The 23,454-nt window shown below is 53.8% G+C and overlaps 1 protein-coding gene across 4 annotated transcripts in view; it reads right to left on the reverse strand.

Moving 5' to 3' along the window:
* Positions 1 to 162: 162 nt before the first annotated feature.
* Sh2d3c (SH2 domain containing 3C) overlaps positions 163 to 23,454 on the reverse strand; it is a 37,914-nt gene continuing 14,622 nt past the window's right edge. For 3 of the 4 annotated variants that reach the window (XM_006983496.4, XM_076568868.1, XM_016002037.3), the window contains 10 exons: positions 18,982 to 19,021; positions 11,126 to 11,254; positions 9,281 to 9,735; positions 8,463 to 8,587; positions 5,502 to 6,034; positions 4,212 to 4,327; positions 3,629 to 3,800; positions 2,309 to 2,420; positions 1,821 to 2,027; positions 163 to 740 (listed from right to left, as the gene is read on the reverse strand). In XM_006983496.4, coding sequence (XP_006983558.1) covers positions 565 to 740; positions 1,821 to 2,027; positions 2,309 to 2,420; positions 3,629 to 3,800; positions 4,212 to 4,327; positions 5,502 to 6,034; positions 8,463 to 8,587; positions 9,281 to 9,735; positions 11,126 to 11,254; positions 18,982 to 19,021 — 2,065 coding nt within the window. In that variant the 3' untranslated portion in view covers positions 163 to 564. Of the gene's footprint in view, positions 741 to 1,820; positions 2,028 to 2,308; positions 2,421 to 3,628; positions 3,801 to 4,211; positions 4,328 to 5,501; positions 6,035 to 8,462; positions 8,588 to 9,280; positions 9,736 to 11,125; positions 11,255 to 14,485; positions 15,013 to 18,981; positions 19,022 to 23,454 lie in introns of those variants that run through there. The other variant, XM_016002038.3, reaches the window with a different exon arrangement.

Genomic DNA, 23,454 nt, shown 5'->3' on the forward strand with positions numbered 1-23,454 from the left:
GAGCTCTGGAGGTCAGGGAGTGGCTTCTCGCCTGCCGTAACCCTGGCTCCCTGTATAATATGGAAAGTCCTTGGTACTAGCCAGGTATTCGTTGAAGTTTTTCACCATTCACCTGAGAAAAAGGGCCTCTTTGGACCCAGGCCTCACAGAAGGAAAAAGAAGAAAGAGCCATTAAAGTTTATTATATGAAAGAGAGAACATGGCTTCTGTACATGTATTTACAGGTCAGACTTATTTACAGCAAGACAGAGACCTAGAGGAAGGAAGAGGTGTGGGGAGCCTCCCATGGCTCAAAAACAGGGAACCTCTGTGGAAATGGGGGGCAGCGGAAGCCAGTGGGAGGAGCAGAGGTTCCTGTCCTTCTGGAAGGGAGACTCGGTGCGTGTGATGGGAGGCTGGAGTTCGGAGTCCATTCAGGACCCTGGAAGTGCAAGGGGGATCCTGGAGTTGAACCCAGAACATTCTTGGGCTGATCACAGTGTCCCTGTGGTGCTCTGGGGAAAGTCCTGAGCCCCTCTGCCCCCAATGCTGCCGGCAGCTGCAGAGAGGCAAGGTCTCCCGGGGTCACAGCTCGCTGGAGCGGATGGCAGGTTCCAGCTTGTGAGACAGGGCGGTGAGGACCTTGTCAAACTTCTCATAGCGCCGGGCCTGGCTGCTGTTGGCACCCTGGCTGCCCCAGAGGAGACGCATCTGGAACTCTGTACTGAACACTTCCAGGAGCTCTGGCCGGGCCTGGAACCCTGCAGGAGTGGGGGCGGGGGGAGCACATGGTCAGGGGTCTCTTCACATCCTTCTGGCCTCACTCTTCAGGATCTTTCCCTAGCCCTGCAGGAACCCAACCAAATACACTGGGGAACATGGCCTGGCAGCTGGCACCGCGTCTTTCTTCAGCTATCTGCAAATCATGATTTGTAAATGACTAGACAATAATTGGCGTGTGTACATGTGTGGGTGGTGCTGGGGGTGGGACCTAGTATTGGTGTATTTTAAACAAATACTCAACCTCTCAGCTACCTCAGCCCTTAAAAGGTAAAATATTCCTGTAAATTTGAGGGAAGATCCCAGAAGATCCTTCTTGTGTTTTTCTGTAAGTTACTTTTTTTTAAAGAAACACACTTTTAAAGTACATATAAGGAAAAAGATATACTAGAATATTCACACCATGTATCTCTGGGCAAGTGGATAATTTTCTAAATATTGTTATTGTTATTATTATTTGAGATAGTCTCCCTATATATCTGGAACTTGCTATGTAGATCAGGCTGGCCTTGAACTCAGAGAACAGCCTGCATTCCAGGCTGGCCTTGAATTCAGTACGAAGCTGGGGGTGATATTGAACTACTGATGCTCTGTCTGCGTGCTGGGATTGAACCCAGGGCTTTGCATGCCAGGTGTGTGCCCCCTGGGTTTTTTGTGGTCTGAATAATGCCCAAAGCAGGAAAAGAGACATTGTTGGAAGTTACTTTCTCTGCTCCTTTCCCAGAATTCTATGTTCCCCCAGCCAAGGCTCCTTGAAGACTAGGCAGGTCTGTCTTCGTCCTGGGCCTTGGCTGGGCACCTTGCAAACACAAGCTGTCTTGTGGAAAGACAGCTGCTTACTTCCTGGATAAGCACCGAGGCCCAAGGCAAAGGTGTCCGGTCTCTCAGCCCACCTCACTGGATGGCCTCACCAACAACTGCTTGTGGAATGCATGAGCGAGGAGATAGGCTAGATTAGGGAGCCAGGAGTCCTGACTGAAAATGTCAGTGGTTCGAGACAGAGAAGGGTGATGAGGGGAAGCCAGGGAGGGCAGGATCCCTGGGACCCAGCAGCTACTCACCCTGCAGCTTGACCTCGGCGTTGGTGTGGTAAAGGCCTCCGTGGTGTGCCACAGTGCGGGCGGCCTCCAAGTGGGCTAGCACAATCTCCACACCATGCTCTGTGCTGCCCCAAGGCTCAGGACCCTCGGCGGGGGCGGAGTCACACTCCAATAGAGTAATGAATGGCAGCACGTGCGGAAAGGTGGTGTTGCTCAGTGGGGGGCTTTCTGTGGGGAGGGGGCAGCGCGTTCTTAGACCTGGAGACCCTGCCCCCCACCACAGCCCCAGAGAGGCCTCAGGCCCCAGGAGGAGCACGGAGGTCACACGGGACAGTCCCGTCTTTCCCTGGTGACCCCACCCTGGATGTGGACAAGATGTACCTGGCTACCCCACGGGGAAAAGTAAAGAAATCAAGCTCTCACCCTCGCCACCCCATGAAAGACTTTAGCAACCCAGAGAAGGCTGAAGCCTATGCAAAGTCACACAGCAAGACGGGGCCGTAAAGTACCTTTGCCCTCATTGAGGCTTTTGAGGAAAGGCTTGAGTTTCTTCTCATACAGAATGGCGCCCTCCGTGTGTCGCTGCCGCAGGGTCACCCATGTCTGTTCCAGCCTCGAGATCTGGGAAGACCAGACTATTAGAGACTGGCTGAGGAAGGAGCCTCCAGCAGCAGCTGGCCGCAGGCCACCCCACTGAATGGACACCCAGATGTTGGGATAATGATTATTTTCCTGGCTGTCACTCGTGAAATGGGTAACGGTGTTAAACTGTTTTTCATGTCTTCCCTGAAGCCATTGCAACACATTTTACAAATCATAGTCTCGGCTTTGGGCTGTGTAACCTCCCCTGGTTACGCTCTGCCGCAGATGCCCACGCTGTAAGATAGGACAATACAGGACCTCCCTCGCGGACTGATTGAGGGATCAGCACCAGTCAGTGGAGCTGTGTGGAAGCAAGCATGCAGAAAGCTCATCAAATGATAGACATTGTGTGTCCTGGTTGTTTGGAAGCAGGGTGTCATGTATTAAATTTCTGATACCCCTGCTTCTACCTCGAGTGCTGGGGTTACAAGCACTTGGTTTATGAGGTGCTGGCAATCAAATTCATGCTTGGCAAGCACTCGATTAACTGAGTTGTAACCTGGTCCCACTGTATGTTCTTTTTTTTTTGTTTGTTTGTTTGTTTTAGATAGGGTTTCTCTGTGTAGCTTTGCGCCTGTCCTGGATCTCACTCTGTAGTCCAGGCTGGTCTTGAACTCACAGAGATCCTCCTGGCTCTGCCTCCTGAGTGCTGGGATTAAAGGCGTGCGCCACCACTGCCCGGCTTACATGTTCTATTTTTTAAATGACTTTTTTATGTGCATGTGTGTGTGCTTTATTGTATTTTTGTGCATCATGTGCATGCAAGCGCCTGTGGAGACTGGAAGGGGGAGTCGGCGTTATAAGCAGTTGTGAGCTGTTTAAAAACATGGGTACTGGGAATGGACCCTGCGTCTTCTAGCAAGAACAGTATGCTCTCTTAAAGGCTGAGCCATCTCTCCAGCCCACCCTCCACCCCGCCCCACCAACACACTGTATATTCTTTAACCTCACTGTGTCTAATTCATTTTACAGGTGGGGAAACAGAGGCCCAGAGAAGGGTTCAGATCATAACACCTGGAAGGACTCGACTCTCCTGGCTGGTCTTTCAGAGGGAGCCTAGAGACTCTGGAAGCCCTTGTATTTTCCATGCACAGTCTTTCCTACCGCCCCCACCCCACCCCGGGGAGAACGCGCCCCGGGCCTCTCTAGCAGACAGCCTAGTGGATGCCCCGCGGACCCCGCAGTACCTGGGCCATCTCCAGGGCGCCCATGACCGCGGCGAAGCTGAACATGTTGCCCATCGTCCCCCGCAGCTCAGCCGCCAGCTGGATAGTCTTATGCAGTAACGCTGCCCGCTCCTCGGCGGAGCCTGTGCAGCCCAGGATATCCACCGCCAGCATGATGGACATGGTATGGAACCTGTGAGAGGTCAGATCAGAGGGGACGTGACAAACGCCGAGGCCGAAAGCACAGAGTAAGGACCAAGGGGCGCAGTCAGAGTGACAGGCAAGGAGAAGGGAGCCCAATTGGACAGTGTAAGTTAGGGGCGGGATTGGGATGCCAGGAGGAGGGGCTTGTAATTGACGGGCGGAATCCAAAAGACAGAGTTTTAGAATGAACACAGTGGACAGCAATGGTGGGCGGGGCCAAGGTTGATGGACATGGGTATGCGAGAAAAGAAACCGATCGATAAGCTGCAGTCTTTAGGAAATGAAGCTGGCTTTGAGCCGAGTACCAAGGGGCTGCGATTGGCTAATGGGATGGGAGGAGTGGTCAGAAGCCCTGGGATAACCGGTAAGTAAGGTAGCCGCGGGCTGGTGCACACCTTACCTTTCCAGCAGGTCTAGTCTCAGCTGCCGGCCATGGGGGAGGGTGAGCAGCTCCATGCCCCAGCGGACTCCCATTAGGGTCTGCATCTCCTTGGTAACGCCCAGTATCCTAGCAACCTGCAAAGACGCCCAAAGGGCTGATTAATTTCCTGTCAGGGTTGGCCCAAGCCATCTGGGAGTCAGAGCTTCATCTTAGAGGGTCGCCTGACTACGAGGCCGGGGTGCAGAACAGGGGGCGAATTGAATCCCAGCTCCACTGAAAACATGGAGCAAGTGATTTCCCCCTTGCTGAGTGAGCCTCAGTTTCCCCATCTGTAAAATGGGGAATGGGAACATGCCAAGAGGTATATACCATGTTAAATACTCACTTAAGATTAAAAGCCAGCGGGCTGGAGAGATGGCTCAGTGGTTAAGAGCATTGGCTACTCTTCCAAAGGACCTGAGTTCAATTCCTAGCACCCACATGGTGGCTCACAACAATCTGTAATAGGATCTGATGCCCTCTTCTGGCCTCAGGCATATATGCAGAACACTCATACATAAATTATAAATAAATAAAATTTAAAAAAAAAGATTAAGAGCCAGGATGCCATTATCCTTGATTGCCAACCCAAGGCCCAGGGAGGGAACCGCCCAAGTTCATACACTTGGGCCTGCAACCCAGTTTCTCCTTCTTCTCGCTCACTTCTGTTCTTTTCTCACTTCCTGATTTCTCAGACCACCATACACCCCAAACTACAGAGCGAGAAACTGGGGTACGGAAAGAATGGGGCTCATAGCAGGGTCAAAACCTCACACCGGGGACCTTGACAGTTTGCTTTGTTGTCCACTAGGGGGTGTGGGGGCGGGGCCAGGTTTCTCTCTTCCCTAAAGCAGCCACTGACTTTCTTCAGGCCGGCGCCAGGACATTATCTACGTTCCCCAAAACGTCAGTCCGAATTCCAAGCCAACATCTAGAGGCTGTAGGAATATCTTGGTTTTGGCTTTTTAAAAGAAGAAAATGGGCACGGCTGGTGGTGCACGCCTTTCCTTTCAGTGCTGGGAGGCAGAGGCAGGTGGATGTCTGTGAGTTCAAGGCCAGCCTGGCCTACAGAGTGAGTTCTAGGACAGCCAGGGCTACACTGTGAGATTCTAACAAAACAATCTAAAAGATGCCAGGCGATAGATAAACCCAGAGTCCCAGAACCAAGAAGTCGGCATTTGAGGATCAGTCCCTCACCACCCTGACTCCTGACCCCAACGTCGGAAGACAAAGGTGCTGTCCCCTCCCAAGTGCATTCCTAACACCTACCAGGCAGTCAACCTTGGTGACATGCCGGGCCAGCGTCCTGGCATCCGCCTCTGACAGCAGCTCCTTGACCTTGCGCAGAAGCCCCACCTCCAGAGGCCGGTTCTCCTTGGGGATCAGCTGTGACTGGAAGGTAGCCAGGTTGAAAGAAGAGGTGGCTTCCACTACAGGGACCGTGAAGGTCTTGCCCCACTCCCCATCAGAGACCCCGTTTTCCAACAGTTCCTTTTGCCTCTCTGCAGAGCTCCTGGTCTTCCGGGGGGCCTCTCCTGCTGCCCACTCTCGGCTGCCACGGGCGGGAGGCTGGAGCTGACAGTAATGACCAGAGTCCGGGTCACTGTAGCTGCTGAGTGAGGGTGACGGCGAGGCTTTGCCGAGGGTGTGAGAAGGGCTTGCATGGGGGCCCCTGTCTGACTCCCCTGGAGGCTTTGGAGCATTCCCGTGAGATAGCTGAGGTTCACTGGAGCGGCGGGCAACTGGCGAGGCAGACTGTGCTGTGGTAGAGGGGGTGGCGGGGGCAGCTTGGACACGGGTTACTGCAGAGAGGAGGAAGAAGACTAGTTACCTCAGCTGCCCTTAAAAATGGAGCTCCACCTTCTCTATTTCCCCAAAGAACAGTCTCCGTCCTGTGTAAGAAGGTGGTGTCCCCACCTCCCAGCCTGTAGGGGCAGACCTGTGATACTCAGCAGTTCCCTGAGCCAATGGGGCTTGCATGCCCCTGTCTGGAAGAGGATGCAACATCAGAAAGCCACGAAGGTGGTCCAGGGAAGCTAAGCCTGCTGAAGTCTATTGTGCCTGTGGAACTATCACCTAACACGTTAGCAATAATGATTTACTGGATGTGGGGGGTGCGCCCAGAGCTGGTAAAGTGCTGGAGACTCATCCTCAACAGTCAAGACACCAACAAAAAGAGGTGAATGCCAGGCATGGTGGCACACATCTATAACCACAGCACTGGAGAGGCAGAGCTGGAAGGACAGCCTTGAGTTGGACACCAGCCAGAGCTAATGAGTTCCAAACCAGCTTGAGGTACTTAGAGAGCTCCTGTCTCAAAGGGGGGGCGGGGGGTGTCTAGATGGCTCAGTGAGCAAAGGTATTTGTCACAAGGTCTAAGAACCGGTTAGATCCCTGGGACCCGCACAGTGGAAAGACAGACAGCACTCTGAGAAGTTATCATTTGACCTCCACACATGCTGTGGTCCATTTGTCCCCCACACCACACACAAATAAGGACATACATATAAAGGAATTTAAAAACAAAACAATAACTCAGGTGTGGTGGCTCATACCTGAAATCCTGGCCCTCACAAGGCAGAGACAACCGAATCTCTGTAAATTCAAGGCCAGCCTGGTCTACCTAGCAAGTTCCAGGCCAGCCAAGAACCTTAATAGTAAGACCTTTTCTCAAAAAACAAACAAAATGACCCATTCTATGGCAGTAAGGACTTTTATGGTCCCCAATCTACAGCTGAGAAAAAGCTCAGAAAATGGAAGAGATGCCTGCGGTCACTCCGTTTGCAAGGGATAGGACTAGGCTTGAAGCTTAGAAACGGCCCCAGTAAGCCGGGCAGAGGTGGCACACACCTTTGCTCCTAGCACTCTTGAAGCAGAGGTGGGCAGATCTCTGTGAGTGGAGGCCAGCCTGGTCCACAAAGCAAGTTCCAGAGCATCCAGGATTATTACACAGAGAAACCCTGTCTTGAAACACCTCCCTCCCACCCTCCAAAAAAGAAAGAAATTGTCCTGTTACATACTTCTAGTTAAAAAAAAATAAATAAACATAAGGTGTGGTGGTGCACACCTTTAATTCCAGCACTCATTTGGCAGAAGCAGTCACGGTTCTGAGTCGAGGCCAGGCAGGGCTACACAGTGTCTCTGTCTAGAAACACATAAGTAAAAATATAACTGTTCTCACCTGGAGGTGCTGTTTTGAAAGCAAGTGTGTGCAAAGACAAAGCCGGTGGCCTGAAGTTAAAGGGAGCCTCCGGGGCACACAGTAACGTTCTAGAAGCACAGAGCGCTTCCGCCAGGCCCAGGCTCCCAGGAGACAGCTCCTGGCTCAACTCTAATCACTTTGGGGGTAAGACATTTTGTTGGACAGTTTGGATTTGTTTTGCTATGTTTTCAGAAATAAACTGGGGGCATATTTTTACTTTTCTTTGAATTTATAAGCACAGTATACCATGATTTCAATTATGTTATGTATCTTTTTTTTTTTTTTTTTTTTGGTTTTTCGAGACAGGGTTTCTCTGTGTAGCTTTGCGCCTTTCCTGGGACTCACTTGGTAGCCCAGGCTGGCCTCGAACTCACAGAGATCCACCTGGCTCTGCCTCCCGAGTGCTGGGATTAAAGGCGTGCGCCACCACCGCCCGGCTATGTTATGTATCTTAAACTACTCTGAAATGTAAAGTGTTTGCTGAGCAGTTAGGTTTAGGTTTGTTAGACACCTTTAATTTCAGCACTGGGGAGGCAGAAGCAGGTGGAGCTCTGTGAGTTTGAGGCCAGCCTGGTCTACAGAGTTCCAGAACAGCCAGTCTGTCTCAAACAACAAACAAACAGCAGCAGAGCACATTAGCCTGGGTTAGCCTGATCTAAGCTAACACTAGGACCTAGGGATGCACTTGTTACCAGGTCCTTGCTAAGGCAGCTGCAGTGGGAACTTTGCCTGCTGGGGCCAAGCACTGTGGCATGAGTGCCCTGGCCCAGGCTGCACCTCCAGCCGCCTTCCTCCATCCTAGCACTCACACTGAGAACCCACTTTGTGCCCATTGCCTGGCACCCACGGGAACACGATCCACGGTTGCTGCACAGACAGTTGCTTATGCATCAACACCAGCAATTCTGCCACAGGCTTTTCTAGCACATTCCTGAGGGCACTGCTCCCGGCACAGAGGCAGAAACACAGGTAACAGACATTGCCCATCAAAGACAGTAGGGCTTCAGCCCACCCCCTCTGCAGCTTACCAGTGCTGTAGGCAGGGGAGCCAGGACTCTCGGAGATAGGAGACAGGGGTGAGTGTAGATCTGGGATCTGATCCATGCTGAGGGCACAGTTTCTGATGGAGTCCCGAGGATGGGGTAGTGAGGTGCTGTAGACAGGGATTCCATGAGCCCAGTGGTCAGAAATCAGGACATGACCCACCATAGGACCCTACTCCCCACCCCCTGAACTTCAGAAGCAGAAAAAGTGATTGTCAAATTCAGTCTCTCAATGGACAAATGCAAAAGCTGGAGAAGGAAGAGCTAAGGTGAAGAGATGACTCCCCAGCCCTGGCCCCAGCTGGCCTTGACCACAGCTCACCAATAGCAGGTCCCAATCCCCAAGACAACCCCAGGGGGCCCCCGACTCCCACAGACCTGACGCACAGTCCTGCTTCCACTCGCTTACTTTCTAGTTACCTCCCCACTCCGTTACCCTGCTTTCCCTCTCTATCCCTACCCAAAATTCTCTTCTAGGCTCAGCGACATGGAGACACAGCTTGGGGACACCTGGCTAAGCTGAGGCTTCTCAGCTCCTCTGTCTCTCCTGTCCCTAGAGGAATGGCAGGAAGAGACACGCAGGCCGGAACCCAGCTTATCCTCACGGTCTCTGTAAATCAGACCATAGACCCCGCTGTCTGCACAGACAGCCTCTCATGGTGCCCTCAGCGAGTGCAGACCTGTGTTCCAGCCTCCACTCCCCTGCACAGAGCCTCACATAGCTCAGGGAAGCTGGGCCCTCCCTTCTGTCTCCCTGTTGACACCCCCATCTAACAAACCAGGAGAGTGGGGGCCTGACTGACCTGTTGGGGCAGCCATCGCTGCGGGTGACCTTGTCAGAGGTCAGCCCATCCGTCATGGTGACGCTTCGTCTCTTCATGTGGCTGCCCTTGGAGCCCGAGGGGCTGACAGGGCTGGCGGCCTTGCTGCCGGCCTGGCTCAAGCCATAGCTGGCCTCGAGGTAGCGAAGGGGGAAGGTGCGGTTGACCGGGCAGTAGATGATGGCCCCACTCTGCTCGGACACGGCCTTACGGCTGCCCACGTGGTAGCGCACGAGGGCAGGCACATGGTCGAAGCTCTCCTGCTCAAACAGGTACTGGATGTGGGTGTAGCTCTCACCCGCCTTCACCACCACCTTGTTAATCTTGAAGTGCAAGGCCTGGTTGTGCCAGCGACACGTGAGCACGTAGTCCCCGAGGCTGGTGAGTGAGTCACGGATGAGGAAGTCGCCATTGCGCTGCACCAGGGTCTCAGAGACCTACAGAAGGTACGGAGGAACTAAGTTTACCAGAATACCAGAACCAGGGTCAGGAGACATGGTGACGTTGAACTGGGGACACCAAGACAGCATCCGGAGCAGTTAGTAGACACCAGACATCTGAAGCTTAGACCCAGATTCCGAGGTGGCACCTCAGTTGAGGCCATGGATCAGGGACACAGAGGCTCAGGGATGACAGGAGGTGGCACTTGGAATGCACACAGGGCACAAGGACTGGAAATGTTGGAATCACTGTGATTAGAGACCTAGGTCTCAGACCCAGCCACTCTCAGGACACACCCCAACTCTGGGTGTGTCTGCTCCCTTGAGATGCCCTCTGCCTAGAATACAGCTGATGAACCTGCGTGTCCCCCAAGGTCCACTCAGGACCCTTCCTAGGGACCACCTGCATTTCTTCACAGCACTCTGTCCTGACTTCTGTGAAAGACTTGATGCTCTGCACACATTCAGAGCCACCAGCCTCCAAAGAAGCTGCCACCTGATTTATCCATCTCCGCAAACTTGATCCCCTGTGCTGGGGCACAGGACCAGGTGACCCACCAGTCCAGGTCTGTGATTTACAAAGTCCTCTAAGCCCAGATACTCAACATGGCCCAAACTGAGTGGCCCCAAAATGGATGTTCTCAGCCAGGCAGTGGTGGTGCATGCCTGGATTACCAGTACTCAGGCAGAGGCAGGAGAATCTCTTGAGTTCAAGGCCAGTCTGGTCTACAAAGTGAGTTCCAGGACAGCCAAGGCTACACAGAGAAACCTGTCCTGAAAAACCAAAAGGTTGTTCTCTAACCAAACTCACATGAGGCTGACCTATAAGGCAGGAATAACCAAACACAGTAAGAACAACACTCCTTGTGCTCATATTCACTGGTGCTGGACATCTTTTTTTTTTTTTTTTTTTTTTTTTTTGGTTTTTTTCGAGACAGGGTTTCTCTGTGTAGCTTTGCGCCTTTCCTGGAACTCACTTGGTAGCCCAGGCTGGCCTCGAACTCACAGAGATCCGCCTGGCTCTGCCTCCCGAGTGCTGGGATTAAAGGCGTGCGCCACCACCGCCCGGCATGGTGCTGGACATCTTACCTCACCTGCATTCATTCACTTCGCCTTCGCAATAGTCCCTCCCTTTTGAGAGAGAGTCCCACCGTGTAGTGCACCACTGCCTTTGAAGGGGATATGCTCTCTATTGTACAGATGAGGACGCCAAGGCCTCGAGGGCTGACATGACGCTCTCAAGGTCACAAGGTAAATGGTAAAGCTAAGCCACATCCTCACCAATGAACATGCCAGAGCCTCTCTGGTGACTGGAGCCCGGGCTGAGGTTGGCAGAGGTGTGGGGAGAAGGGTCCAGGGCGGAGATCCCTGCCTGGGGCCTGCTTACCTCCCGAGGGATGCGTCCGTGGTACCAGGCATGGCTTCGGAGGTCTGTGCTGTTGAGTTTCAGCTCTTCTTCCAGCTCCTTGTGCAGTTTCTCCGGTGAGGAGTCGAGAATGTACTTCTCCTTGGAGAACTGCATGGGGATAGTGAGGTTGGCATCTCCTTTCCTCCCAGCTCACCCTGCCCCAGGTCATCTTTAGTCCTGGGATTGATGAGAACACTAAAACATTGGCCATGGCTCCTCACCCGTGGGTCCCTAGCCCAGCTGGGGTAAAATCTCAATTTATTCTACCGGAAGCACCTATGCAAGGGCTGGGTGCAGCAACACACAAGTCAGGCCCTGTCCTCCAGTAAGTCCCCGAGCTAAGAGGTGAGCCAAAGGGGCCGAAGGAGGTGGCTGCCATCAGCACCAGGGTGCTGGACAGCGCCAAAGAACACTTGCTCTCTCCTGGCCAGGGGATTGAGTCTGTGAGAGGTGAGGGACCAGACAAGGGACTTTCTGAAGGAGACCGGTACAAAACCCCTCCAGAGACAGCAGGGCCATCTTGAAGAGAGGCCGCCTACAAGTCAGTCTGAGAGACAGCAAGTGTCTGGACCAACTGGCTGAACAGATGAGGCTACATCCGGGAACGTGTGTGGTGGGGTAGAAGGTCCGGAGGCACCCATAACATGGGCAGGGACCCTCACAGACATCCCACTGCCCATTACAGTCCTCCAGGACCCTCCCCTTGCAATCTCAAGTGATCCTGCCAGGTTGGAAAGTGTAGCCCTGTGGGGCGTCTAAGGTCACTCACTGAAGTAGAGTCCAGGGCTCTACCTTCCCAGCTACCTATGGTGGGCAGCCCTGGTTTTAGAGGTTACCCAATCCCAGGGATCTTATCGCCAGAGGAGAGTCCCATGGCCAGGCACACCCCATGGTAGAGGCAAGCTCACCCTGAGCAGTCTAGGCCTGAACTCTTTCCTCAGTAAAATGAGTGGGACTCCAGGACCTGCCTCACCTCACGGCTACTCTAGTCACTGTATGGCTTTACCAGTCCCTAAAGAAGGCTGCTCCAAGACACGCATTCTAGAACTGGTCAGAAGTGTACAGACAGGTAAGGCCAGGGTATGGAGTCTCTCCTGGCTACTTCTAGTGTGTGGCAAGCCACTCCTCAGACATTTCCAGACCCACACTCCACACAGACTTCATCCTTATCTCCACTGCTTCCCAACAACCATGATTCCAGCTCCAGTAACAGCTAGACTCTCCACCCCCAGCCATTCAACATGGACCAGCCTCAGCTTGGGTACTCTGCTGGAGCCCAAGGTGACCAGGATAGCCCACTGCCTAGAGGAGCCGTGCAGACCCCCACACTCAATTCCAGGTGTCTACATCTTCAGAGATGCAGTGTCCTGTCCAGAGACTGGTAGAAGCCAGATGTGCAGGGAGGGGCTGAGGCAAAGGTGGGGGGGGCTGTGGGCAGATTTGGGTCTCTGATGGTGGGGCAAGCTGGACAGGTCTGTGGCGCTGCCTGGGGAGCTGGGAGACCACCCAGAAGCCGCAGAACAGGGCAGTGTGGCGCCAGGCTCGCTCCCCTGCCTGCAGAGAGTGCCTGAGCGCCTCAGTCAGCGGCGGAGGAGCACTGAGCACTGACGCAGCCACAAGGAAGGGGGGTTAGGTGGCCGACGGTTGAGTAAGGGAAGAAGGCCGAGGGCCAGACAGGATGGACACCAGTGGAATCCTGAGAGGAGGATGGCCCCTTCTTTGAAAGGCAGCTAGAGCAGAGACAGGAGTGTGTGGCAGTGGGTCCGTGGTGGTGTAGGCTCTGAGATGCCTTCCGAGTTCTGGAGACAGAGGGGGTCATCTGGTCGCACAGGGGAAGGGCAGGACTGGGGCTGGACTTGCTGCAAGGCCTCTGCCCACAGCACAGTAGACATCAATGCCCTACCAGGCCAGAGAGGGCTTGGCAAAGTGGAGATTTGGGCCTTCTCCGACTCCTGCACTTCTCCAAGAGGTCCTCTTATTCCTTAGGGTCATTAGCCTCCTCCCTTTTATTCTGAAGCGCTCACACCAGCCCAGGCCTCCTCCCAGCCCACCCCTTCGAACCTCACAGGATTCTGGGAAAGAAAGGTGAGGCTCAGGGAAATGGATCCTGTACCCAGCCTTACACATACATACACACACACCACTCTCTGCTCTTAACAGAGGACACACTGGGACTCCCCTCCCAATTCTGAGGCAGAGTAGGGGCAGACTGTCCCAAAGAACGTGGACACAACACTGTGTGACCTTGGGCAAGTCACTTCCCCTGGCTGGGCCTGAGTGGCTTCATCTATAAAAGGGTTCTGGAGACTGGCACCTCATTTTCAGCCCTAATCAAAAGTCAGAGTTGGGTTGAAGGGACCAACCTCCCACATACCTGGGGGTAGGAAACCCTAGGACCCCTGTGACCTCCTCCTCACCCTGGGCCTCAGGGTCCTCAGCTGCCAAGAGTTGGGGGGGGGGGGGGTAGGTGCAAATGCAGCATCCCTGAGCTCGGAGCACTGCGATTGGCCAGAGATGATCTCACCGCCTCCCGGCCTGCGCACGCCTGATTGGCCCGTGCGGGGATGCTGCGCTCCGCTGCCGGCGGGGCCGTCATTCAGGCGGGCTCGGAGCAAGTGTGTGTGTGTGAGGTTGGGGGAGCTCAGAGGTGAGGCGCCCCGCGTCTCTCAGGAAGCCCGAGAGGCAGGAGTGTAGAGAACCTCTGTCAGGGTCTCAGCCTCTTCCCACCAGCCAGTGCCCAGCACTACCCCCAGCTCCCTTAGGTATCCCAACCCCTGGCACAGCTACCCCAGAGGATGCTCCGCAGAGAGGCGGGGTCCAGGTCCTCCCCTCCACCCCCTTCCGTTTAACCCTCGCACCGCCGCTGCGAGCCCCTGCACTGCTGGGCCAGCTGGGCTGGGAGACCTGCACCCCCAACACCCTGAACCCACCCAGATGGCAGGAGGGTGGTGACACCGTGGTCTCCGCCGCGTGCCCTGTAGCACACTGCCCCTAACTCAGCTTCTAGACACCAGCTCTGCGTCCCTGGTACAATGGGGACTCAGGTGGCCCGGGGTCAGCAGCAGGGACCCCATAGCGTACTGGAGGAAGCCCACCTCCCAGCCCGAGTCCCAGCTCCAACTCGCTCCCACGTCTCCTGCAGTTCGGAGTCGAAGGAACGACCCCCTGGACCCGCGCCCCTCGGAGCGCCCTGGGTACCCCGAGGTGAGCTTGGAGCGACCCCGCCCCCTCCCTTCGCCCATGGCCGGACCCGCACAACCCTGCGGGGATGCTCTCGGACTGCAGTCCCCATCACAGCGGCCGGGCGCAGTGACCCGGGTCCCCGTGCCGCCCCCTCACCTGCACCTGCACCAGTGAGCCCCGGTAGAAGCAGCAGGCTGCTGCGGACAGCGCACTCCACAGGCTGCAGCGCTCCGTCATGGTGCGGCCGGGAGACCCAGGTCCCCCGAGCGTGCCGGGGGTGGAGGCCGAAGGGGCAGGGGCGCGGGGACCGACCGGGCTGGGCACCGGCTGCGCGTGCCTCTCAGCGGCGCGATTACCTCATCGCCTGGTCGGGGGAGGAGCGGGGAGGCGGGGCGGGGAGACCCCACCCTCCAGCCAGCTGGGTAGGGAGGGGAGCGAGGAGAGGGAGGGGAGGGCACCATTGTTCCTCCCTCCAACACCACCCCATTCCCCTATGCGGGTTCCCCAGGACCTGCCAAGAGGGATGCTACCCAGGGCAGCAGGGTGGGTGGGGACCCCGAGGCGGGCGATGGGGTTCCTGCTTTTCGCCACTCTCGTACCCCTCCGGGTCTTGCAGACCCAGAGCCAGCGGGGACTCTGAATTCAATTCGATCTAAAGCTACATAAATGCCCATGTTTAAGCCAATCCTTTGTGGCTTCAGGTTTCTCATCTCTGGTTGAGAATACAGCAGGGTTAGATCAGCTGACTCTGGCAGTGCTACAGTCCGGAGGCTGAGTGCCAAGCGCGGCTCACCCACCTGCCTCTCTAACTCTCAGGCTTCCCACCCTGGGGCCCTTCTCTTTGAACCCGGACTGGCTTGCGTGGAGGTGTCTGGAATACAAGGTGAAGACCTGTGCGGAACTTTGAGTGTCACCAGGCTCGATCAAAAAAGTTGCCTGGTGAAGAAAATTATGGGGTAAAGACATCCTATTTCTTAGCTAGGGATCACAAAGCCTGGATTGGGGGTAAGAGCTCGCCTAGAGAGCGTGCCTAGCAAGGGTTAGGCGCTGCGTCCAATGTCAGCACATAAGGAATCACACGGTCAGAATCTGGACTCGAAGGCTGTGGATGTATGTGTTCCAGATGGTAGAACACTTGCTTGCCCAGCATGCACTCGCCAGCACTACATCAACTGGGTGTGATCTCAGCACTCAGAGGGTGGAAGCAGGAATGTCACAAGTTCAAGATCATCTTTGGCTACAAGTTAAACCCAAGGCCAGTCTGGGCTACATGAGACCTATTCTAATAATAATAATAATAACCCCCAAAACTGGATATGGCATCCAAACCTGTCTGTGACCTTAAGCAGGTGAGCCCACCTCTCTGGGCTCCAGATAACTATTTCTTTTCTATAGATATACCTGGAGCTCCAAGCATGGAGCTTGAAACTTTAGAGGCTTGGTATTTTTTTGGAAAGATTTATTTATTTATTTATTTATTTATTTATTTATTTATTTTTTTTATTTTTTTTTTTTTTCGAGACAGGGTTTCTCTATGTAGCTTTGCGCCTTTCCTGGAACTCACTTGGTAGCCCAGGCTGGCCTCGAACTCACAGAGATCCGCCTGGCTCTGCCTCCCGAGTGCTGGGATTAAAGGCGTGCGCCACCACGCCCGGCCAAGATTTATTTATTATGTATCTGTAGGTACACCATTATGTCAGAAGAGGACATCACATCCCACTAGAGATGGTTGTGAGCCACCATGTGGTTACTGGGAATTGAACTCAGGACCTCTGGAAGAACAGGCAGTGCTCCTAACTGCTGAGCCATCTGTCCAGCCCCCTGGGCTTGGTATTTTAAAGTCCTGAGAGTCCAGGATTCCTGTCATTGTTTGGGGATTGTGGGGTTTTAGATACTCTTCAATGTTGAACACTTCAGGGCAGAAATGGAGTTTGGAAACTACCGATTCCAACCCTCACCAGCAGAGACTTTAAAAACAAAGCTGAGCTTGCTTTGAGTGCTGCCCAGCAGTCCCAGGGAGCAGCTGGTGCTCCTTGTAGGGTTTTTAGTCTTTTCCTCTTTGTAATGGAGATGCAACCCAGGGTCTCCACAAGGTAGGCTGTACCCCAGCTCCACCCTCAACCCTGAGATCTACATTTTAATTCCAGAAAGAGACAAAAGAGTCCCCCAACTTCATCAAGTTCTCACTGCCTTGCCAGATGTAGCTAATCTGTGACATTCAAGTCCCACTCTGGCTCTGCTCCCCCATATAACCGCTCCCCCGTGTTACAGCAGCTCAGTGACTTGATGTCGCTGAAATTTGGGGCCAGGCCAGCCTGTCCTGGTCCAGACCCAAGCATTCCCTGTGGGTACAGTCTCATTGAGCCCCCCAAAGTCCCCTGTTTCACATAAGCAAATGCTGAGTCCCAGAGAAGCAAATCACTTCTAAACTTGAGACCAAAATCTAGACTGGGGATATATAGCTTTGTGAGTAGGTGCTGACCTTGCCTGCAGGAAGCCTTGGATTTGATGCTCAGCACCACATAAACCAAGCATGGTGGTGAATGGCTGAAATGCTAGGACTCTGGAAGTCGAGGTGGGAGGGTAAAAAGTCCCAGGTCATCTTTGGCTACATAGTAAGATTGAGGCTGCCCTCGGCTACATGAGACCGTCTTGTGTGTACACACACACACACACACACACACACACACACACACACACACACAAAAGCTGTTGGCACATATCTTTAATCCCAGCACTGAAGAGGTAGAAGCTGGTGTTTGAGACCAACTTGTTCTATATGGTGAATTCCAGAGCTACATTATAAGACAGACTGTCTAAAAATAAGTAAATCGTCCGGGCGGCAGTGGCGCATGCCTTTAATCCCAGCACTCGGGAGGCAGAGGCAGGCAGATCTCTGTGAGTTTGAGGCTAGCCTGGTCTGCAGAGAAAGTTCCAGGACAGCCAGGACTGTTTCACAGAGAAACCCTGTCTTGAAAAACCAAATAAATAAATAAATAAATAATAATAATAATAATAAATCATAAGTCTGGATTATAAAATGAGCCCAAACCCTGAGTAACTCTTCTCTGGTTCCTGCCTTGTCTGAGAGCGGGCAGGTTTCCTTCCTGCTGCAGCATCTGCTGCTCTTCCGAGGCCTGGCTCAGAGGGAGCCTCTGACGGTGGAAGAGCCAAGGACATGGTCTTGAGTCTGAGCATCAAGCTTGGGGCACAGTGCCAGCTCTGTCCCTACAGAATCCCTTGTGAGTGGGAGAAAGTCGTTCGTTTCTAATCTGCAAATGGAAACCCCAAAAACAACAACGAGGAGTCAGGAGGGCTCCGTGGGTAAGGCCCTGCTGCCAAGGCTGGCCACCCGAGTCCCAGAACCCACGCGGTGGGAGGAGAGAACTGACTCCCGCAATTTCTCCTCCGACTCCGACATGCACACTAAATACATAGACAGACAAATAATAAATAAATATTTTTTAAGTTTACAAAGGAGCAAACCAGCCTCGGCCAGCCCTCAGCAGCCAGCCTGCTTTTGCGGAGAACCAGCTTTCAAAATGTTCCTTAGCCTTTGGTATTGTTATGGTTACTTCAAAACCGACGTCTTCCTGGGTCTTACGCTATAGTCCACGTGACCCGGAACTGCCTGCTGTCCTCCCACCTCAACCTCCCGAGTTGGAGACGACAATCAGGTGCCATTGTGCTCAGCAAACACCCCCCCACCCCCCCCACCCCCCCACCCCCCCCCCACCCCCCCCACCCCCCCCACCCCCCCCACCCCCCCCCACCCCCCCACCCCCCCCCCCCACCCCCCCGCCCCATATCCTGTGGCTGGCTCACTCTGTAAAGTGCTGGGCACACAAGCAGGTACAATGAGTTCAATCTCCAGCAACAACAAAAACAAAACAACAACAAAAAACAGGTGTGATGGCGCTGGTTTGTAACCTCAGCATTGGGAGTGGACACAGAAAGATCCTGGGGGCTCGTGGGCCTGCCAGCGAAACCTAATCAGCCAGCCCCCAGGTCACAGAGAGACCCACAGTGGACAGGAAGAACCATGAGGTCTACTTCTCACACACACACACACACAAAAAAAAAAAAACTACACTCTAAACACTCCCAGTGCCTAGAACAAGAAGGCATTTTGCTTGTTTGTTTTACCCAGGCTGGCCTCAAAACTCATTATGTAGCTAAGGATGACCTTGAATTTAACCTTCTGCCCCTTGAGTGCTGGGATTATAGGCATGCAGGACCACTCAATGTATGTGGTGCTGGGGATTGACCCCCAAGGCCTTCTGCAGACTGGGCATGCACTCTATCAACTGAGCCATAGTCCCAGCCACCAAATTAGGCTCTCGATGTCTGTGATGCTGAAGAGCTGAGTCACCTCTCCGGCTGCCCCCTCCCAGCACCAGGACTCAGCAGATGCCCCGAGGCTGGGTGGGATCTCACTGTGGTGGCCACTGCATGGGGACACCCTTGGGATACTGTCCAGCTGGTGGGTTTGGGGCCGGCGGAGTGACGGGAAGCATGGGAAATAGCTGTCCAGAATGACCCCGTCCCCGGAGGCTGCCCACCCTCTGACCTCCTTCCAGGAGGAAGTTTGGTTCATAACAGGCACCAAACACTCTGTCACACCAGGGCCACCCCCAGCTTGCCTCTCCTACCTTCACATAGTCCCCGGCAGCCTCCGGTTCTCCAGCAGCCCTGGAAGAAGGGAAAGAAGTGAATATTCTCAGTGCTTCTCAGATCTCCGGTGTGTTTGCCTGTCTGCCGGCCTGGGGCTGGACCTGGCCTTGGGAGTCCAGAATGTTATCCATCCCTAGGGCAGGAGGATGGACCTGTGTGGCTGCTCCACCCCTGCCAGCTGTGCAACCCTGAGGAGGTTCCTTTACCTCTCTGATCCTACGTTTCCTCTCCATAGATCAGAAACAAAGATAGCCACTGCCTAAAGGAGTAGTCTGGAGGACTGAGGCTGTGTTCGCCCAGCTCATGATGCTTCCTCTCCCTGCCTCCCCAACCCGATCCCTACTCCTGACTGAGGCTCAGCCCCTCTCCTCTGGCCCTTTGGTCCACGTTGCCAGTGTATTAGCTAGTCACTGCTGGTTACAGCCTGTACACACCTGTTCTCTCTGCCTTCAGGGCAGCACGGATGAAGCCTACAGAGGCCAGAGGACGGTGGTGGCTATTTTTCCAGGATGTTGAACAAACAGCCTTCCCTTTTGTGAGTCAGTTCCCCTAGCCAGGGCCATGTGTGTGTGTGTGTGTGTGTGTGTGTGTGCGCGTGCTTTTATGTTTTACATTTGTTTGGAGACGGGGTCTCACGTAGCCCAGACTGGACTCAAATGTACTAGGCAGGTGAAACTGACTTTGAACTTCTGATCCACCTGCCTCCACCTGAATCCTGGGATTCTAGAGGCACATCACCACCCTCAGGCCTAAACCTTTGTCTAATGCAGCCCCATTTCTCACCAAAGCCCTCCTATTCCCTTCAGTCTCCCCACATCTGAGGCATCTCCAGTTTGCCGCCTACCAGCAGATGCCGCTCCTCCACTCTCTTCCCTTCTCCGGGTACCAGCTCCCTCCTTCCTGCTGTGACAGCCAAAGCCTCACGTCCACTTTCTGTTTTGTTTGTTGTTTTTCCGAGACAGGGTTTCTCTGTGTAAACTTTGCACCTTTCCTGGAACTCACTCTGTAGATCAGGCTGGTCTGGAACTCACAGAGATCTGCCTGCCTCTGCCTCCCGACTGCTGGGATTAGTGTGCGCCACCACCGCCTGGCCCTCAGGTCCGCTTTCTACCCTTGGCCTACCAGCAGGCTATCCCCCATTCAACAAGCCTTGATCCATGCCACAGGCCACATCCTGCCCAGTAGGAAATCCTCCCTTCAGAGCCGAGAATGGCCAAGTCTCCCCCTGCAGCCAGCCCCCACCCCACCCCACCCCGTCTCCTCCGTGGGCTTTCTTGCTGGTCCGTGTCCACTCACCCATACTGTCAGCTCCAGTTCTGACACTGGACAGCAACTAAGCATCAGCCAGAGCAGGTGCCCCGATCTCCAGCAGTTCCCCTCACCCACCAAGGCTCACTCTGCTGCTCAGTCTGGTCTGACTAGACTCAAGCAATCCCCCTGCCTCAGACTCTGGAGTAGCTGAAATTGTAAGTGCACAACTGCAGACTGTCTAAGATGCTTTCCCTTTTCCAGCGCTGGGGGGAGAGGCCTGGCCTTGCACATCTAGGCAAGCACGCTACAGCTGAGCCGTGTCCTCAGCCGCATCTGCCAAAGAAGAACACACACACCCCCACCACCACCACGGCAGTACAGCTTATCACCCAAATCAGAACTCCTCCAGAATGGTGCTGTTACCATGACAGAAAATGGGCATGACTGGTCCAGAGGCCCCAACCTCTATGGCTCTGTGTGCTGGTGGTGCCCGACAGCCCACCTCACCAACACTCTACAATGCCTCCCTCAACCATCCTGCCCCTCATTCTGCACCAGCTGCATTGGCCTTGCCAGCTGGTTCCTGCCACGGGGCCTTTGCGCTTACGTGGGAGAAACTGCTTGGAACTCTTTTCCCAGATTTTCACAGGGCTTTTTCCTCCCCCTCTTTCTTCAGGGCTCAGTTTAAAGGCACCTCCTCTGAGAAGCCTTCCTGGGACACCCTACCTACAACAGCCCCTGGTCCTCACTCGCTGCCTCCACCGGCCTCCGTCCCTCTAGTCTCACAGACCCCCACCTGCAACAGCCATTTCAAATTTATTTCTCAACTGAAAATTAACGAAGACCCTCCCTCGTGAGGGTGTGGACTGTCATTCACCAGTGAACCCTATTCCCAGTGTGGCCACAGCTTAATGGAGAACACAAACAGTAAGCAGCGCCTGCCAGCGGCCATCACGCTCCATCATTCTCTTAGACTCAACACGGAGCTTAAGATTCAAAACAAAAGATGAGCTGAAAGAAAAAACGAAGGAAGGAAGGAAGGAAAAGAATGACCCCCAGGTCCTGAGGCCAGGGGTCCCACAGCTGCTCCGGTTCTCACATTCTGAAGTCCGTTAGACTTTCCTCCTAGAGGCCCTCCCTGGCCCCTAACTGTCTTTTAAGCGCAGTCTGCAATGGCTCAGGCTTCCAGGGCCCTCGGATGCTCCCTGGCCAGTGTCGCTGTCAGTGGGGTGGAGAAGGGAGGCCCTCCCCTTGCCCACTCTTCCCGGGTGAGGTGTCCCATCCCAACGTTTCCGGCCATTCAGGCCCGGAAATCCTCCCACTGCTGGGAACAAATCGTCAGGGACACACTGGGATTAACCCGGTGCTTCCTCCTGTTTCCTGTCCACTTCCTCTTAGGTTCTAGGGCAGGAATACAGCCTTGAGGATGGGGTGCTGCCCTAGGCATCAGCAGCCAGGGAGGTTGCCCTAGGCAGAGCCCCAGGCCAAGGGTCTTCGATCTGTCAACCTCCCTTGCCAGTCACAACACTCCATCATTCCATAAACATGACTGTTTACACACACACACCAACTCCTGGCGTCCCTGTTAAAAGCTGGAGCACAGCTTCCCTTGGCCCACCCTCTGGCAGCATGGGCCCAGCTCCATGAGCCTGGGAGTCAAGGCTCCTAACAAACTCCTGGGGATGGGCTCCTTCCTGCCATGCCCAAGCACACTCACTCCACGGCCTACTCCAGCCAAGGACAGTTGGCAAGTCCCCAACCAGCACCAACTCCTCAGGGGCTTTGCTCTTTCTTTTCCTTCTCTCTCCTTCCTTTTTCCTTTCTTTCTCTCTTTCTCTCTTTCTTTCTTTCTTCCTTTCTCTCTCTCTTTCTTTCTTTCTTTCTTTCTTTCTTTCTTTCTTTCTTTCTTTCTTTCTTTCTTTCTTTCTTTCTCTTTCTTCCTTCCTTCCTTCCTTCCTTCCTCCCTTTCTTTTTCTTTTCCAATTTTGAAACAGGGTTCCTCTTTCTAACAGTTCTGGCTGTCCTAGAACTTGCTCTGTAGACCAGGCTGGCCTCGAACTCAGAGATCTGCCTGCCTCTGCCTCCTAAGTGCTGGGATTAAAAGCGTGTGTCAACACCACCTGGCAGGGCTTTGCTCTTTCTGTTCCCTATACTTTCCCCTCCAGATATCAGCTCAGAACAATGCTGAGACACTAACAAGCACCTGGTGTGTGTGTGTATGATGTGTGTGTGTTTGTGTGTGTGAATGCAGGCCCATGCATACCACTGTACTCATGTGGAGATCGGAGGATAACCTAGAGTGCCGGTCTTCACCGTCTGCCTTGAGATGGGGTCTCTGTTGGCTTCCTACCGCATTCGCCATGCTAACTGGCCAGCGAGTTTCCAAGGATTCTCCTGTCTTCATCTCCCATTAAGAACACAGATTACAGTCTCATGCTTGTGCATCTGGCTGTCTTGTGGGTTCTAGAGGTTTGCGCGTAGGTCCTCACACTCATGAAGGAAGTGCTTTGGTACACTGAACCCAGTCACAGCGCCCGGTGCCTCACGTGTGACCAGCAAGCCCTGCACCCCCGAACTACATGCTCGCTCTGGACGGTGTCCTCTCCCTCTTTACCGCTCCTTGCTCTCCGGCCCCCATGAACTATTTCCAAAGAACTCCAGGGTCTGCGGCCTCTGGTCCTTTGCACAGGACATTCCCTCCGCCTGGGCCATCCTGCCTGCTAACAGCCTGGGGCCAGGACGATTCCTCCTCGGCCTGCAGCTGTCAGCATGCTGGGAGATTTTTAGAATACACGTCCTCTCATTGTAATGATCAAATCCAGGAATCAAAGTGTCTTTAAAACTCAGCTCCATGAATTAATTCATTATTTCTTACATTATATACTTAAAAGACACTTCCTTCTTAATATTAGCGGTGAAATCAATTAACAAGCAATAGTGACAACTGAGCTATGTCAGGCCCATTCATCAGCAGCGTTCATTATTTAAATAACCAACCCCTTTAATTGCCTGTAGTAACTGATTTGTTCTGATAACTGATACCATGCATTGCATATATCAGTTTAATTAATTGCATTAATGAGTAGTAATTAGTACCCATTATCCTTTATTTCCCTAATGCATGCTGGAACCAGAACTTCAGAGACCTCTGGCCTGCACCAGAAGGAAGGGTGAACTTCCACAAAGATCCTGGAGAAGTG

This window comes from Peromyscus maniculatus, chromosome 4, assembly GCF_049852395.1.
Source record: "Peromyscus maniculatus bairdii isolate BWxNUB_F1_BW_parent chromosome 4, HU_Pman_BW_mat_3.1, whole genome shotgun sequence".
In the NCBI taxonomy this organism is placed as follows: domain Eukaryota; kingdom Metazoa; phylum Chordata; class Mammalia; order Rodentia; family Cricetidae; genus Peromyscus; species Peromyscus maniculatus.